The sequence below is a fragment of the Sminthopsis crassicaudata genome, chromosome 3 (assembly GCF_048593235.1).
Source record: "Sminthopsis crassicaudata isolate SCR6 chromosome 3, ASM4859323v1, whole genome shotgun sequence".
Taxonomy (NCBI): Eukaryota; Metazoa; Chordata; class Mammalia; order Dasyuromorphia; family Dasyuridae; genus Sminthopsis; species Sminthopsis crassicaudata.
The window spans coordinates 400,790,939-400,807,350 of record NC_133619.1 but is presented as its reverse complement, the minus strand read 5'-3'; the positions used below and the strand labels follow the sequence as shown (position 1 = coordinate 400,807,350).

Below are 16,412 nucleotides of genomic sequence, written 5' to 3'. Positions count from 1 at the left end.
GTCAACCCAGCCTGCCCTCTGAAGGCAGTCCCCTCACCCCTAATTCCTTCCCAACTCCAAGGACTGTTGTAATCAGAACTAACAACCAAACTTCCAAAAGTATGAGCAAGATTAGTCAGGAGGTGGGGAAAGGGAACCCTAACTATCTCCAAAGAATGCCTCTGAAGAGAAGGGAAGTTTATTATCAGCCTGCCTTTCCAGATAAGTTTTCCCTAATCTTTCTTCTCTGCTGATGTCATTACAGAGCTGAGACGCCGGGCAGCCTGGCTAAGAAATGGACAGGATAAAACGACAGCAGTCCGCACATAACGGGGCGGTGTTTCTCACTTTCCTCCCTTGCAGATGGCCTCCACTGCTCCGTATCCCCAAGGACTCTGTGCCCACAAACTTGGCGTGGGATCCCTATTGATGCTCCTGTCGGTGGGCCAGCACTTCCCTATCTCCCCAAGAGGCGTCAAGGACCACCAACCTGTCCCCGTCTCCATCCCGGGCGTGGGTGAGCGGATAAAAAGATCAGGATGAAAAAGGGAAGCTTTCCTCGCAGCAAGTCCCCTCAGTTTTCACCCACCACCTCTGGAGGAAGAGGAAATAACATCCCTCGGGTCTCCAGGTGGAAAATCATCTCATCCCAGTTACTCTATCAATGAATATGCAGCAACACCCACACTCCCGCTCCTCCTACTCCAAGGGGAAACCAGCATCCGGAGCTGGGAAACCACTGCAGTAAGGGGGGTGAAGGCAGCGTCTCTGCGCTCTGCAGTCCCCTCAGTCCCTCCCTTAGAGCCCCATCCAGGGGGGGGTTCATTCCGCGACCCCGTTAGCAAATGCAGGCAGACTACGGCAATGATTCCGCCACAGACACCTCAGGGATGGCCCAGGGACAACCCGCTTACTGCCGCCAGTTGGGATGCGAGCTAAAAAAAATCCTCCTCGACCCCGAGAGAACCAAAGGCCACGGGCACACACACGCGCGCGCACGCGTACGCGCCCTCCTTGCCCAAGAGTCCCCGGCAAAGGGCATTCGATCCTCCCCCATCCCGGCTCCAGCAGCATCCTTCTCCGCCCAGTCTCGCCAGCGGCGCAGCAGGTAATGGATCAGGGCGAGGGCCGGCGTCGGAGAAGTCAGACCCCCCCGGAGGAGGGGAGGGGAGGCGGCGGCCGAGGAGAAAGCCGGAGGAGAGGGCGGGGGAGGATGCCGGGAGAGAGGCGAGGATGCAGGGCGGGCGGGCAGGGGGATGCGAGCGCCTTTAACTCACGCTCTGGCTTTGGGGAAGCCCATGGAGAGGAGGACCTCGAGGGCCGAGCCATGCTTGATGGTGCCGGCGCGGTGCTGCTGCTGCCGGTTCCTCCGGGGGATGACTTTGCTGTAGAGCTCCTCTCGCGCAGCCATGCCGCCGAGCGAGCCGGGCCGGGAGTCACAGCGGGCTCAGCGCGCGGCCATGGCCCGAGAGTCGCGCGGAAGCGGCAGCGCGGGTGGCCTGAGGGAAGGAGGCGGCCGCGGGCGGTTCGGCGGCGAGGGCCCGGCGGGCGGCGGCGGGGCAGCGGACCGCGCTCGGGAGAGCTCACTCCGATGGCTTCCTGGTGGAGGCGGCCCGCGGAGGGCAGGACGCGACTGCGGGCGCCGATCCCCGAGCGCCTCCGAGCCCCGTAGGCGCCCGCTGCCAGAGCGCGGCCGTCCTCCGCCCCCTGCCTCCGCTTCTCGCAGTCCGGGAATTTGCAATGAGTAATTTTTGAATGGATCAAAAAGGGAAAAGAAGCTCGGGTGGGCGGGCCCTGCCTGCCCCGTGTCAGCGCCCCGCCCCTCTCTTAAAGCGGCCGCCCCGAAGGCTTGCGGAGCTCTGGCTGTGTCCCTTTAACACCCAGGAGAAAAGAGGCGACTTGCAGAGGGTCGGGTTTGGGGCATTTGTTCCTGAAAAGCACCTCCCGCCCGATGGCCCTCTTATGCTTGAATATCTTCGCAGCCCTAGCCCCTGAGACCTGACACGTGGGCAACAATTTCTAAATTTTGATGCTACTAATAGTGTGAATTGGTGACTTTGATGGTTCAGAAGTCCGGGCAAGGAGACTCAGAGAAATTGGTTCGGTTTTAGAAAGAGCCTTCATAAATGTTAAGTGTAATGGAGCCACAGAAACAAAGTGGCCACTTGGCCTTTATGCACAGAACGGAAATGACAAGCGACTTTTCCTCTTTGTAGGATACTACTAACAGTGATACAGTAGCAGACATTAGCCCTTTAAGGTCTGCAAATTGCATTACATACATTATCTCATTTTATTCCCGCAAGAGTCCTGGAGAGTTAGTACACTTATCCCCATTTTACAGATGAGGAACCTGAGGCAGATGGACATCAAATGATTTGTCCAGGATCATGCAATTGCTAATCATCATCATCATCATCATCTGTGTTCTATGTGCCAGACACAGTGTTAAGTTCTTCACAAGTTTATCTCATTTGATCCTCCCAAAAACCCTGCATGGCAGGTGACCCATTATCCTCATTTTATAGATGTAGAAACTGAAGCAGACAAGTTAACTGACTAGCCCAAGGTCACTGGTAATAATTATTTATATAGTAACCACTCTATGCCAGGCACTGTGCTAACCTAACTTTACAATTATTATTGATCCTCAAAACAACTGGGAGTGGTAAGGTGCTCTTATTATCCTCTACAGTGAAGAAACTGAGGTAAACAGAGATTAGGTGATTTGCCCAGGGTCACAAAATTAGTAATCATCATTACTTATATAGAGATCCTATTATATGCCAAACACTGCGCTAAGTGCTTATTATTTCATTTGATTTTCACAACAACCCTAGAAAGTAGGAGCTCTCTATTTTACAGATGAGGAAATTGAAGCAGAGATCAAATGACTTGCCCAGAGTCACACAGCTAGTGTCAAAAGCACAATTTAAACCCATACATTCTAGTGCTTTTCTACAAAATATCTTTTTTTTTAATTAAAGCCTTTTGTTTTCAAAACATATGCATGGATAATTTTTCAACATTAACTCTTGCAAAACCTTTTGTTCCAATTTTCCCTGCCTTCCATCCCCCTCCCCTAGATGTCAAGTAATCTGATATATGTTAAATCCAGCATAAGCATACATATTTATACAATTATCTTGCTGCACAAGAAAACTCAAATCAAACAGGAAAAAAAGAGAAAGAAAATAAAATGCAAGCAAATTAACAACAAAAGGAGTGAAAATGCTATGTTATACACCACACTTATTTCCCACAGTCCTCTCTCTGGGTGTAGATGGCTCTCTTCATCACAAGATCATTGGAATTGATATGAATCATCTTATTGTTAAAGAGAGCCACGTCCATCAGAATTGATTGTCATATAATCTTCTTGTTGCTGCGTACAGTGACCTGGTTCTGCTCCTTTCACTCAGCATCAGTTCATGTAAGTCTCTTCAGCTTCTCTGAATTTATCCTGCTCATCATTTCTTACAGAACAATAATATTCCATAACATGCATATACTATAACTTATTTAGCCATTCTCCAACTGATGGGCACCCACTCACTTTCCTGTTTCTTGCCACTACAAAAAGCTGCTGTAGTGCTGGAGAAACTGAGGCAAGATAGAGATTAGAGAATATTTAATAATTTATTAAAAGGGAGAGATTTACTGGGACCAAATGGATCCATAGTTCGGTCCCAAGGCTGAATGAGACTATCGTCTCCAAGAATCCAGCAAACAATGTGAGTTCTCAATGACATATATACACATGAGTCTGACTGGGGGGTAGACTGAGGCAGAAGTAGAGTCAGAGTGCTAAGAGCAAGAACGGGATTCTGACAGGGTGGGGTGAGCCTCTGGAGATGGGGAGAGGCATCTTGATAAGACAGTATCTGATGGAGGATAGTATTCTGATATTCTAAAACATAAGATCTTTTATCCTTATCAAATATTCTGATAAAGAGGGAAGGGAGGTGTTTTTTTTTTTTTCTACTAAATAGCATTTTATTTTTTCCAATTACATGTAAAGATAGTTTTTTTTTTAACTGAAAAAAAATCCTTTTATCTGTTAAAAAGACATGATTACAACTCTAGAGATTAAAAAGACATAAATGATACATAGTCTGGGCAGCTTAGACAATTCATTTTCTTTTTTTTATTATATATTTTTTATAATATTATCCCTTGTATTCATTTTTCCAAATTATCCCCCCTCCCTCCACTCCCTCCCCCCCATGACAGGCAATCCCATACATTTTACATGTGTTACAATATAACCTAGATACAATACATGTGTGTAAATACCATTTTCTTGTTGCACAATAAGCATTAGATTCCGAAGGTACTTGTAACCTGGGCAGACAGATATTAGTGCTAACAATTTACATTCACTTCCCAGTGTTTCTTCTCTGGGTGTAGCTACCTCTGTCCATCATTGATCAACTGGGAGTGAGTTGGCTCTTCTTTATGTTGGAGATTTCCACTTCCATCAGAATACATCCTCATATAGTATTGTCGTTGCAGTGTACAGTGATCTTCTGGTTCTGCTCATTTCACTCAGCATCAGTTGATGTAAGTCTCTCCAAGCCTCTCTGTATTCCTCCTGCTGGTCATTTCTTACAGAGCAATAATATTCCATAACCTTCATATACCATAATTTACCCAACCATTCTCCAACTGATGGACATCCATTCATCTTCCAGTTTCTAGCTACAACAAAAAGAGCTGCCACAAACATTTTGGCACATACAGGTCTCTTTCCGCTCTTTAGTATTTCTTTGGGATATAAGCCCAGTAGTAGCGCTGCTGGGTCAAAGGGTATGCACAGTTTGATAATTTTTTGGGCATAGTTCCAAATTGCTCTCCAGAATGGTTGGATTCTTTCACAACTCCACCAGCAATGTATTAGTGTCCCAGTTTTCCCACATCCCCTCCAACATTCATCATTATTTGTTCCTGTCATCTTAGCCAATCTGACAGGTGTGTAATGGTATCTCAGAGTTGTCTTAATTTGCATTTCTCTGATCAGTAGTGATTTGGAACACTCTTTCATATGAGTGGATATAGTTTCAATTTCTTCATCTGAGAATTGTCTGTTCATATCCTTTGACCATTTATCAATTGGAGAATGGTTCGGTTTCTTATAAATTAGGGTCAGTTCTCTATATATTTTGGAAATGAGACCTTTGTCAGAACCTTTGCTTTTAAAAATATTTTCCCAATTTGTTACTTCCGGGAAGGGAGGTTTTGCAGGATTGAGCAGACAATATATAAACTGAAGCAGAACAAGGCAGGACTGGGTCAGGATAATTTGGGAAACTGAGTCAGGAAAATAAAGGAGAACAGTGGCATAACAGCTGCCACAAACATTTTTGCACATGTGGGTCCTTTTCCCTTCTTTAAAATCTCTTTAGGATATAAGCCCAGTAGAAACACTGCTGGATCAAAGGGTATGCACAGTTTGATAACTCTTTGAGTAGTTCCAAATTGTTCTCTAGAATGGTTGGATCCATTCACAATTCCAGAAGTAATATATTATTGTCCCAATTTTCCCATATCCCCTCCAATATTCATCATTATCTTTTCCTGTTATCTTAAACATTCTGACAGCTGTGTAGTGGTATCTCAGAGTTGTCTTAATTTGCATTTCTCTGATCAATAGTACTTTAGAGCACTTTTCATATGATTAGAAATGGTTTTAATATCTTCATCTGAAAATTGTGTATATCCTCAGACCACTTATCAATTGGAGAATGGCTCGATTTCTTATAAATTTGAGTCAATTTTCTATATATTTTAGAAATGAGGCCTTTTTTCAGAACTCTTGAATATAAAAATATTTTCCCAATTTATTGTTTCCATTCTAATTTTGTTTGCACTAGTGTTGTTTGTACAAAAACTTTTAAACTTAATATAATCAAAATTATCTATTTTGTGATCAGTAATAATCTCCAGTTCATCTTTGTTCATAAATTCCTTCCTCCTCCACAGATCTGAGAGGTAAACTATCCTGTGCTTATAATGTCTAGATCATGAACCCCTTTTGACCTTATCTTGGTGTATGGTGTTAAGTGTGAGTCAATGCCTAGCTTCTGCCATACTAGTTTCCAATTTTCCCAGCAGTTTTTGTCAAATAGTGGGTTCTTGTCCCAAAAGCTGGGGTCTTTGGGTTTGTCAAACACTAGATTTCTGTAATCATTGACTATTTTATCCTATGAACCTAATGTATTCTACTGATTAACTACTCTGTTTTTTAGCCAGTATCAAATGGTTTTCTACAAAATATTTTTCTAGCAGTTCGATAGGTATTGAAAATATTTTAATTCCCATTTTATAGTCTAGGATTCTGAATCTTTGAAAGTTACTTCCTCATGGCCACTCTACTAACTTTAGGACTGTCAGGTTTTTTTTTTTTTTTTCTGCTAGATGCCATTGTCTCCTACTTATCTTTCTAAAGTAGACTACTGTGTTTTGATTTTTAGGCAAGCAGATCTTGGCTTAATATAAAGATAAACTTTCTAATAACCAGAGCTGTTCCAATAATGGATAACGCTGCCTCTTCCCAGTCACTTAAAATTTTTGATCAGTGGTCTGATGACCTCTGCAGAGAAGATTTCTGCAGTCAACAGAAAGCAGGATGGAGTGGTCTCTTTTAAACTGGTATTTTTGTTTTTATTACTTTCGTAGGGCAAATACCTCTATCAGGCAAGTCGGGTTTGCCACTCATTAACTTTGTACCTGTGGGTAAGCCATTTCCTTTCTTGGCCTCGGTTTCCTTTTGCTATAAAAAGAAGGGGTTGAATTAATTGATCTCTGAGGTCCCATCTTACTCTAAGGATTCTAGGATTCTATAATTATATTTCCAGGGCACCAGGAAGTCTCCTCCTCCACCCTGAAAAACCTCCTCCACCCCTATTTGTTGGATGAAACTTAAAATTTCTTTAACAGGGAACAAAGCATTTCTTTCCATGATGAGAGAAAAGTCTCAAAATGCAAGAAATCCTGAGAGAGTTGACTTAAATGCAGACAAAGATACATATGCTGATATCAGATTCTTTCTAGAAAAAAGGAGAGAAGGGGTCTAAACTTCAGAGAAAAGGGAAGCAGCAAAACACAGGAAATGTCTCTGAAAGAGGAGACTGCAAGCTGTCAAGATAAACTATTTCACACTTTTGCCTAAGGGCGTGAAAGAGTTGTAGTTTAGTATAACTATTTAAACTCTGATTTTTAGGGTTTTACTTCCAGAGATACTTTCCTCAGGATGAATGATCATGTTATGGAGCTGACGAGCTGTCAAAGGTTATATCAAAAGACTGTCAGTCTTTTGGTGGGTTCTTTCCAATCTGCAAGGTCTGGAGTTTGGATTCCACAACAAATTATCTTTCTTTTGTCTGAGAGGGGCAATTCCAAAGGGAATTGGGGGGGAGGCAGTTATCAGCATGTGGTGTCAGGCTTAGAAACTTAAGACCATCAACCATATCACAAGAGGGGTTTCAATCTGTTTAGGTAAAAGGAGCCTCCTCATGGATGAAGTCACTGATGCTTGAAGCAAATTTCAGGGAAAACTACATGGCTTGATTTTCTTAGAAGGAAATTGATGTTCTAAAAGGTTATCTGAAAGTGAAGGGCTGAGTGGGTATGGAGCAAGTTTAAAAATCAAGGAAAGAGATTCATCCTAGCTTGTGGGAAGCTTATATTCCTTTGAATCCAATCACTAGGTAGGATAAAAGGACTCTTCTAAGTAGTGTTGCGCAGTTGGGGGTGTTACTAGGTAGTCTTTGACAAAGTAGAGGAACCAGCCAGGCTTAGGGACCCTAGAAAATCTGCCAAGCATCCCAAGACCTTGCTAATGTTTTGAGGAGTACATCCATTCTTCCTGAGAGACAATGGAGCATGGTGGATATAACTAGGCCTCCAAGTCAAGAAGACCCAGATTCAAGAACAGTCTCAGACACATAGTGGCATTGTAATCCTGGGCAAGACACTTAATTTCTTAGAACTCTAGGCAACTTTAAAATTATAAATTACATTATAGATCAAGTTTTGATCGCTCTGATCGACAGTTTCTCTCTACATGGATTATAATTCTTCTTCCTATAACTTCTCCCTATTTGCCCTAGTTCTGTCATTTGAGATCCAACAGAATCCAATCCTCTTCTTACTTGACAGCCTTTCAAATATTAAAGACTGCTCTTGTGCCCCTCTACCTAATTCTCTACTCAGTTCTGTCCTCTAGGCCAAATATTACAAGAACTTGTAAACCTGGAATAGCACACATACACACACACACACACACACACACACACACACACACACACACACACACACACATACACACACAGTGTCTGACCAGAGTAGAGAACAATGGAATTCCTACCCATCTCATGTTAGACAATATGCTTTCTCTTATTTGCTTTCATCAAGGTCCTATTCCCTATCCCACTCCCCTCAAAAGCAGTAAGTATCACACTTTACAATGGACTAAATCTAACGATAGTTTGTACTTGGAACTGTCTCTGGGAAAGCACTTGGACTCTTTGGGTCCTAGTTTTCCCCTCTTATAATAAAATGATGCTAAATAATCTTTATTCCTTTTGAGAACAAATGGAGAATGGTTATTTTAAAGCAGCCAGATAGTACAGTGAGTAGATCACCAGGTCTCACATTAGGAAAATCTGAGTTCAAGTCCAGCCTCAGACACTAACTAGCTGGACTTCTCTCTGCCTCAATTTGCTGGACTGTAAAATGGGGATAGTAATAGAATACAGGGTTATGAAATAAAATGAGATCATAATTGTAAAGTACTTAACACAGTGCCTGGCACATAGTAGGCACTATGTTAGCTATTAATACTTTTATTACTTTCTTATGCAAACCTTTTCATTTCAATTAATCTAATTTCCAGACTTAGAAGGGATACTAAAAATTATCTAGTCTACCTGCCCCATTTTGAAGATTGGAAAACAGGGAATGAGAGGGAAAATAGATTTTTTTTTAAAAAAAGGTACAAGACATGGAGACAGGAAGGACTTTGAATTTTACCTTTGATGTTTATCAGCTAAGGGGCCATGACCAAATAATTTAATTTATCTGAATGTCAGTATCCTCCTCTTACAGATAGTGATAATATTTGTAGTGTCTTTGGGTTCATATGGTTGTTATAAGGGCTGAGAAATCATCTGTTTGATGTGTAGATATAATTCTATATACATATACATGTATAGATAAACATGTGCATGCATGTATGTCTATATATCCAGTTATACACGTTTCTGCATGTATATTTATATACACGTGCATGTATATATATATATGCACATAACACCCATAAATTCATAGATAATAGTAGATAGCATTTCTGTAACACTCTACAAATATGATTTCATTTATCCTCACAACAATCCGAGGAGGTAGGTTTTTCCTGGCTCCTGGGATTGTGCTCTTTTCAGTGCTTCACAAATGGAAATCTTGCTCTTTTCAGGGATGCTCTAAGAAGTCCCAGTCTGTCTCCCTCAACCACCCCACTCCACCCCACTCCACCCCACCCCACTACCCAGCTTTTTCTATCTGTGGCATTTGTTTGCATTGAGAACTGCTGCTATTTGTTTCCCATTGTGCAGGGTGTCTGTGCAATTAAGATGCATTGTGCCTTAATTGCATTGACTTCTCTAAGCCAGGAGAAGCCTTATAAATACCCCCATTGTTATATTACCAACTAGGAAGAGAGAATGTCTTTCATCCAACAGTATATCTTAGAGGGGGCTGGGAATTGCCCAGTCACCAGAGGTCTTAATGATGTGGCTGACAGACACATCAGCATTGGGCTCCTGGCCCTGACTCACACAGAGAGGATGGCAAGTTGTCATGTTCTGTTGAATCAACAAGCCATGTCAAAAATCCAGCCTGTTCCACAAAGTCCCCTTTGTTTGAATTCATGCTGGCTGGGCTCAGGCACATTTAACTCCTTCCCTGTCACCCCAGCCACTTACTGAAACTCTTCTGGAATGTCCATCGGGAGGCAGGAAATGCCTGGATGGAAGGAATACTGCCGGAGAGTAGCAGACACATGGGATTCCAGATGTTGGTGCTGGCTCCTTCCCCTCCTCCAAGTGCTACCCTTGGGCAAAGGTCAGGAAGTGACTCTAATAGGAATGGGGCAGTCACATCTGCAGACACTCTCCACTCCCCCTTACTGTACAGATGTTGAAAGCAGTATGGTGTCATGGGAAAACACTGGACTTAAGAGGGAGAAGCTTCAGGTTCTAATTCAGATTGAGTATTTATTTTCTATTCGAGATGATATCTTTCTGTGTTTGAGTCTCCTTATCAGTAGAATGGGCACAAAGACGCTTGTGCTATTTGCCTCATTACAAATTTGTTATAAAAAAGTGCTTTGTAAATATTAAATTTCTAAATAAATGTGAATGTGAGTTATTATTATTCTCTATCCAAACCAGATGGCTGGGGTGTTGGCTCTGGCAAAGACAGCCAATTTGAAAAGCAGCCAGAAAAACTCTATAGGGATTTTATATGGGACTCTTCATTACCAGAAGATACTAGGAGGATGTGGTAGGGGGAATGTAGGGGGAGAAAACCAAAGTTAATAACAATAACTACCAATTATAGGGAATCATAGAATCTCAGAGAGAGAAGGGATCTTTGTCTCTCAGCATCTCATTGAAGATTCCTGGGGGTTGGGGTAGGTCCATAATCAATTTCTTCCTGAAGCATCCTTTTTTACCTTTAAATTTGATTAAAAAAAAAAAAAACCTCCCAAAACCCCATTGCTCCTAATTCTGTTCTCCAGGGCCAAGTAATGCAGGTTGATAACGAGACACATGGACCACAAAAATGCAATAAAAACAACTTTATTTAAGATGAGATTTTAAAAGATACAGATAAAAATTACTGCCTCACAGTTCTACATTTACTACAGCCATAGAAGCCAAACAGGTCAAAAAGCCTTTCTGGTAAGGCAGTGGAAAGTCTGTTAAAATCTCCAGCACCTTACCTTCACTTGGGTTGCTTATGTCTCAGGCATCAAGGAAGTCTATCCAGTCTTTATTGAATTCATTTTAATAAATACTATGTGTCAGGTACTGTATCAAATGCGAAAAATGGTAAAAAACGATCTTTTGTTTTCAAGGAGCTTACTCTAATGGGAGAGATAACGTAAACAAAATACATACAAGACAAATTAGAGGCAGCTAGGTGGCTCAGTGGATGGAACACCAGCCCTGAATTTAGGAGGACCCGAGTTCAAATCTGGTCTCAGACACTTAATGCTTCCTAGCTGTTTGACCCTGGGCAAGTCGCTTAACCCCAGCCTCAGGGGAAAAAAAAAGAAGACAAATTAAATACAGGATAAGTAGGAAATAATTGAGAGTAGTTAGTACTGGAGTTGAGATACATATTTGGGAAAACTATCTTGTAGAAGATAAAATTATAGTTGGGACTTAAAATCAAGCCAAGGAGGTCAGTAGTGGAGCAGAGAAGGGAGAAAATTCCAAAATGGATGAGAGCCAAGAGAAAAATGCCTTGGAGTTTCTTGTTCTTGGAATAGCCTGAAGGTCATTCCCACTGGATAGAAGCATATCTGTAGGGGGAAGAAGGTGAAAGAAGACTAGAAAGGTAGGAAATGGCTAGATTGTGAAGAGTTTTGATTTTGGCAGGAGGGAAGATCTGGACTTTCAAGACTTCTCCCAAAAGCATCCCAAAATAGACTTTACAGGATTTCATTCAGAATTGGCAAAGCAAAAAGAAGATTTTGTATATAGTCCTAAAGGCAACAACCTTCTCACCTTGTAAAGGAAAACCAGCCCAATTCACATCAAATATTGCCTCTCCCACAACAGGTTGTACTACATCTCACCTGTACTATGCAATGATCACCTAATGGATCTCCCTACTTCCAGGCACTCTCCCAAAATTCCCAATCTCCTCAGTCTCTCCAACATATTTTCTATGCATTGGGCACTGATGTGACCATGTAACTCTCACATTTTAAGAAACCTCAATGGCTCACCATTATCTTTAGAAGAAAAATTCAAACTCTTTGTGACATTTAAATAAAGCACTGAAGAACCATTTCTGGCCTATCCAAACTTGTATTTCCCATTATTCTTTTTCTTGTATTTTACTTTCTATCCAAACTGGTATACTTTCAGTTAACCATCCATGACAAAGAAGAGAATATTTGCAAAGCTTTTTAACACAGTGTCTGGTATATAGTAGGTACTTAAGAAATGCTTTTTCCTTTTCCTCTTTCTCAGATTGCACTAGACCTGGAAACGAGGAATTATGACTTGTCCAATCTTCATCATTCCTAAGGATCTAGCACAGAGTTGGGTATATAATTGATACTTAATAAGTACCTGGATTCATAGAAGTTCAAACTGCAAGGGACTTTATACCTCAATTAATCCAATTCGCCCATTTTACAGATGAGAAAACTGAGGTAGATCTGGAGAAGTTAACATGATTTAGTTGAGATCATATAACTGATGACCCCCATCCCATCCCAACCCATGGCTGACCTTGATTCACAAATCCTGGTCAAAGGCATCCTTTGAATATCCAGGCCCAGCCCCACTATTAGCTCAGCTTCCCCCAGCCCTCACCTGATCTGAGCTAACTGAAAAGCCCACCAGAACTTGGAACTGCCCATAATCTTTTGGGTATAAAAGAAAGGAGCCGGAACGCCCTCTTTGCAAGAGCTCTCCCAGCCAACACATGGTATCCTTCCAGCCATGTAAGGATTCCTGCCTGCCCAGTGGCCACCTCTGGCCCTGGCGTCTTTCTAACTTAACTTTACTTCCAAATTCCTACAATAAACCTTTTATTTATAAATCTAGGTTTTCGGGCCTGTAAATTCATTTTACAGGGGACACTGCGCCTCATGGGATTATCTTATTATCTATGTGGGTTCCCCTTTTCCTTTCCCTCATTATAACCACTTGCAGATTTAGGTTTAGAACTGGGTTTAGAACACAGGTCTCCTGACTCTTAGATCAGAATTTCCTCTACTATACCATACTTGGAAGTTCATGCTTTCTTTCTCATTTTTTTTATTTCTTCAATGAAAAAGCTGTCACTTCTTCTATAATTGAAGAAGAAACACCACAAGCCTATTTTTAAAAACTTTGTTTCGTCAATTCCTGAATGAAATCCTGTAGTCTATTTTGAGGGGCTTTTGAGAGAAGTTTCCATAGTCCAGATCTTCCCCCCTGTCTTTTCTCCTTCTTCATCACCCCCCACCACGAAGGCCCCATCCTGAATGTTACTGCCTGCCCTGGGGCCCTGTCCTTGGCTCACCCACTAACAATAGCCATGTTATGAAATAAACACCACAAACAAAGGAAGCAAACCTATTTTTTTTTCCTCCTCATCCCTCACAACTTCCTTTTCGTGAGCTGAAGGGAAATATCCAGGCCGCATGGGGCTAGAATTTATTTCTGAAGAGTGAAATAAAATCTGGGAGTAAGTGCAAGCCAGCTGGGAGACAAAACCAGTTTTTCGTTTGGAGCCAGAAGAGCAATAACTGGGGGGTTGACTGGAACACTTGCAAAAAAACATTTTCAATATTTGAAAATGCAATATTGCCTCAGTGGTTATAAAATCCATTTTCGCTTGTTTTCTGGCACTTAAAAATCTATGAATATTTTAAAAATCCTCTACAAAACACATTTTAGTTCATCTCACTATAGTATCTTTGTTATATATGGTTTAGGGTAAAGTAGCATAGAGCATCCAAAATGTTGACCTGAGGAGTTTTTTTTTGTTGTTGTTGTTGTTTTGCTACTGGTGCCTTTCAAGAGGGAGAGAGAAAGAGACAGAAAACCACAAAGATGTGTGTGTGTGTGTGTGTGTGTGTGTGTATGTATGTACATGTGTGTGACAGAGATAGAGAAAGAGAAGAAAAGGAGGGGGACAGAGAGACAGAGAAGGAGAAAGAAGAGACAGAGAAGGAGAAAGGGAGAGAAAGAGAGGGAGAGAGAAGAGAGAGGGAGGGAGATAGAGAGAGAGAGAGACAGAGAAAGAGAGGGAGAGAAAAGAGAGAGGGAGGGAGAGAGAGAGAGAGAGAGAGAAGAGAAAAGGAAGGAGATAGAGAGAGAAACACAGAGAGAGAGAGAGGAGGGATAGAGAAAAAAATTGATTTTGTTATGTACTTGAGAATGTTGTAGTTTGTCCTTCATTCTCAAAGAAGACATGACATTCCATGCTGATGCCATGACATGCAGTTGAATTGAAATGAGGGAGAGCTGTGCAAAGTCACCAGCCTCACTGTTCCTTCCAGAGCCATCTGGGTCCAGTGACAAGCTGTAGATCAGGATGCAGTTGGATACCTTGGACTTTTTAAGCTAAGGGATTTAACAGGTCTCACTTTGATAGGGGCAACACCCATTCAGTGATTAAGGTTAGGTAAGAATTGAGTCAAAGAATGACCTATTTTATCTAATTACAAAAAATCAGACTGAGAAGGAAAGAAGGGTCTACCCTGAGACTGTAGTCCCCAAGAAAGACTCTGGGTCAGAAATGTGCTAGTAAATGTTTAATATCCACCTCTCTGAAAAGTCAAAAAACAACTACATTTTAAAGTATCATCTATATTATTAACATTTCTCCTTCACTTTTTAAAACCTAGAAAATAAAAAAATAAAACAAATAAATCAAACCCTGATTTGTAGCCAGCTAGATTTCTGAGACACAAAAGTTTGCACTGAAAATTTAACAGTCTACCACGAGTTGGAGTTGGCTCCAGTATACTCTCTCCTTCAGATGGTGACAACCAAATGACAGCAAACTTAGGACCAGAGTTAAGAAATCAATATCAACAGAACAAGATATATAATTTTCTATGGTCATATAAATGAAAATCACACTTTTACAAAAAGATCATGATTCCAAAGAAATGCAGTCACCAAATTTGGTTTAAAAGAATTTATAACATTCCCTCTCATTGGGAACAAAGCAGGTAAAATAGGTGATGCTGGTAGAGATGAGCTTTTGAATTTTAAGACCCAAGTTTTCTACTTATTTTGTGACCTTGGTGGAGCAAGTCCCTTACCTTTTCTGGACCTCAATATACTCACACTATTAAAATGGTCCCTAAGGTTCCCTTTTAAGTCTAGGACCAAGATGTGGAATATTGCATACTTGGTTAGTTTCATTGTTTTTTTTTTTTATATTTAGAGAGGGTTGGGACAAAGGGTTTAGGGGGAAGAAAGTAGTCAAAAGCGAAGACATCCATCAATAAAACTTCTTTAAACTTGGCAGCCTCAGCTAGTACATCCCTATCATCTTTGCAGAAACCCATGTTAGGGTTTGGGGGAGGGGGCAGCAGCTGAAGTGAGATGTAAGGGAACCAAATTCGAAGGCAGGAGATGGAGGAGAAAAAACAGTTATGTCCATAGCTTCCTTGTTTTATTCCCAGAGGCCTCAAGTTCCTTTCCCCTTTAAAATCTATCCCTATTGCCCCTAAATGGATCCCTAGGCATTTTCCCAACCCCTCCATATGGGAAGGGATATAGGAAACTGAATAAGGTAAGGCTAGAATGTCAAGAGAGGACACTGAACAAGAGAGAGATAGTGAATCCTTTGCTCCTTGTCCTATTGCTACTCATCCCTTCTTTAAATTGATCACTGAATTACTCTTACCATCTGCCTTCTTCTTACCTAGGCTGTTAGATATTGCTAGAATCCTGTTTGGAAATGGGGGCACATGCTAGACCCAGATGCTTATCAGAGCTATCTAGGAGGAAATATCTGAGCTCCCAAAGGAGAAACACTGTTGACATCTTCTATCACCAATTTGTCCCTCTCCATGGAAGCAATTTGGTATAGTAGAAGGATCCTTACAGCTAGAGTTAAGAATGGCAGAATTTCAGTCCTGCCACTTGCTACTTCTGGTGATTGTTCAGTTATTTTAGTCATGTCCAATGGTGTGACCCCATTTGGGGTTTTCTTGGCACAGGTACTGGAGTGGTTTGCTATTTCCTTCTCCACTTCATTTTACAGGTGAGGAAACTATGATAAACAGAATTTAGTGACTTGACCAGGGTCATACAGCTAATAAATGTCTGAGACCAGATTTGAATTCAGAAAGATGAGTCTTTCTGATTCCAGACCTGTCAGTCTATCCACTGTACTTTCTACTTAATTTCAGACAAATCACTTAATCTCTCCAGGCCTCAGTTTCCTCATTTACAACTTATGCTTGAAGAAAGCTGGGAAAAACAGGATATGAAAATAAGGAGTAAGAGAATTCCAGGCATGAAAAAGAGCCAATGAAAATGACCAGACTCTAGAAATGGAATATCTTGTATGAGTAATATTCTCATTTGATAACAAAAGTCTGAAGCTTTACAATTAGTTATCTCTGTTGAAACATCTTTCAGATAATCTTTTATGATTTTATTATGAGTGAGGGGTTTGAATCAATC

At 41.4% G+C, this 16,412-nt stretch overlaps 1 protein-coding gene and 1 long non-coding RNA gene across 5 annotated transcripts in view; one reads left to right on the top strand and one right to left on the bottom strand.

The window, feature by feature from the left end:
- Positions 1-1,732, bottom strand: part of UBASH3B (ubiquitin associated and SH3 domain containing B) — a 158,739-nt gene extending 157,007 nt beyond the window's left edge. Inside the window, exon 1 of one of the 2 annotated variants that reach the window (XM_074302691.1) lies at positions 1,257-1,732. In XM_074302691.1, coding sequence (XP_074158792.1) covers positions 1,257-1,308 — 52 coding nt within the window. In that variant the 5' untranslated portion in view covers positions 1,309-1,732. The remainder of the gene's footprint in view (positions 1-1,256) is intronic. The other variant, XM_074302689.1, reaches the window with a different exon arrangement.
- The window catches only part of LOC141562693 (uncharacterized), a 50,868-nt gene continuing 34,584 nt past the window's right edge, over positions 129-16,412 (top strand). For all 3 annotated transcript variants that reach the window (XR_012488222.1, XR_012488223.1, XR_012488224.1), the window contains exon 1: positions 129-1,087. This is a non-coding gene — a long non-coding RNA (uncharacterized LOC141562693). The remainder of the gene's footprint in view (positions 1,088-16,412) is intronic.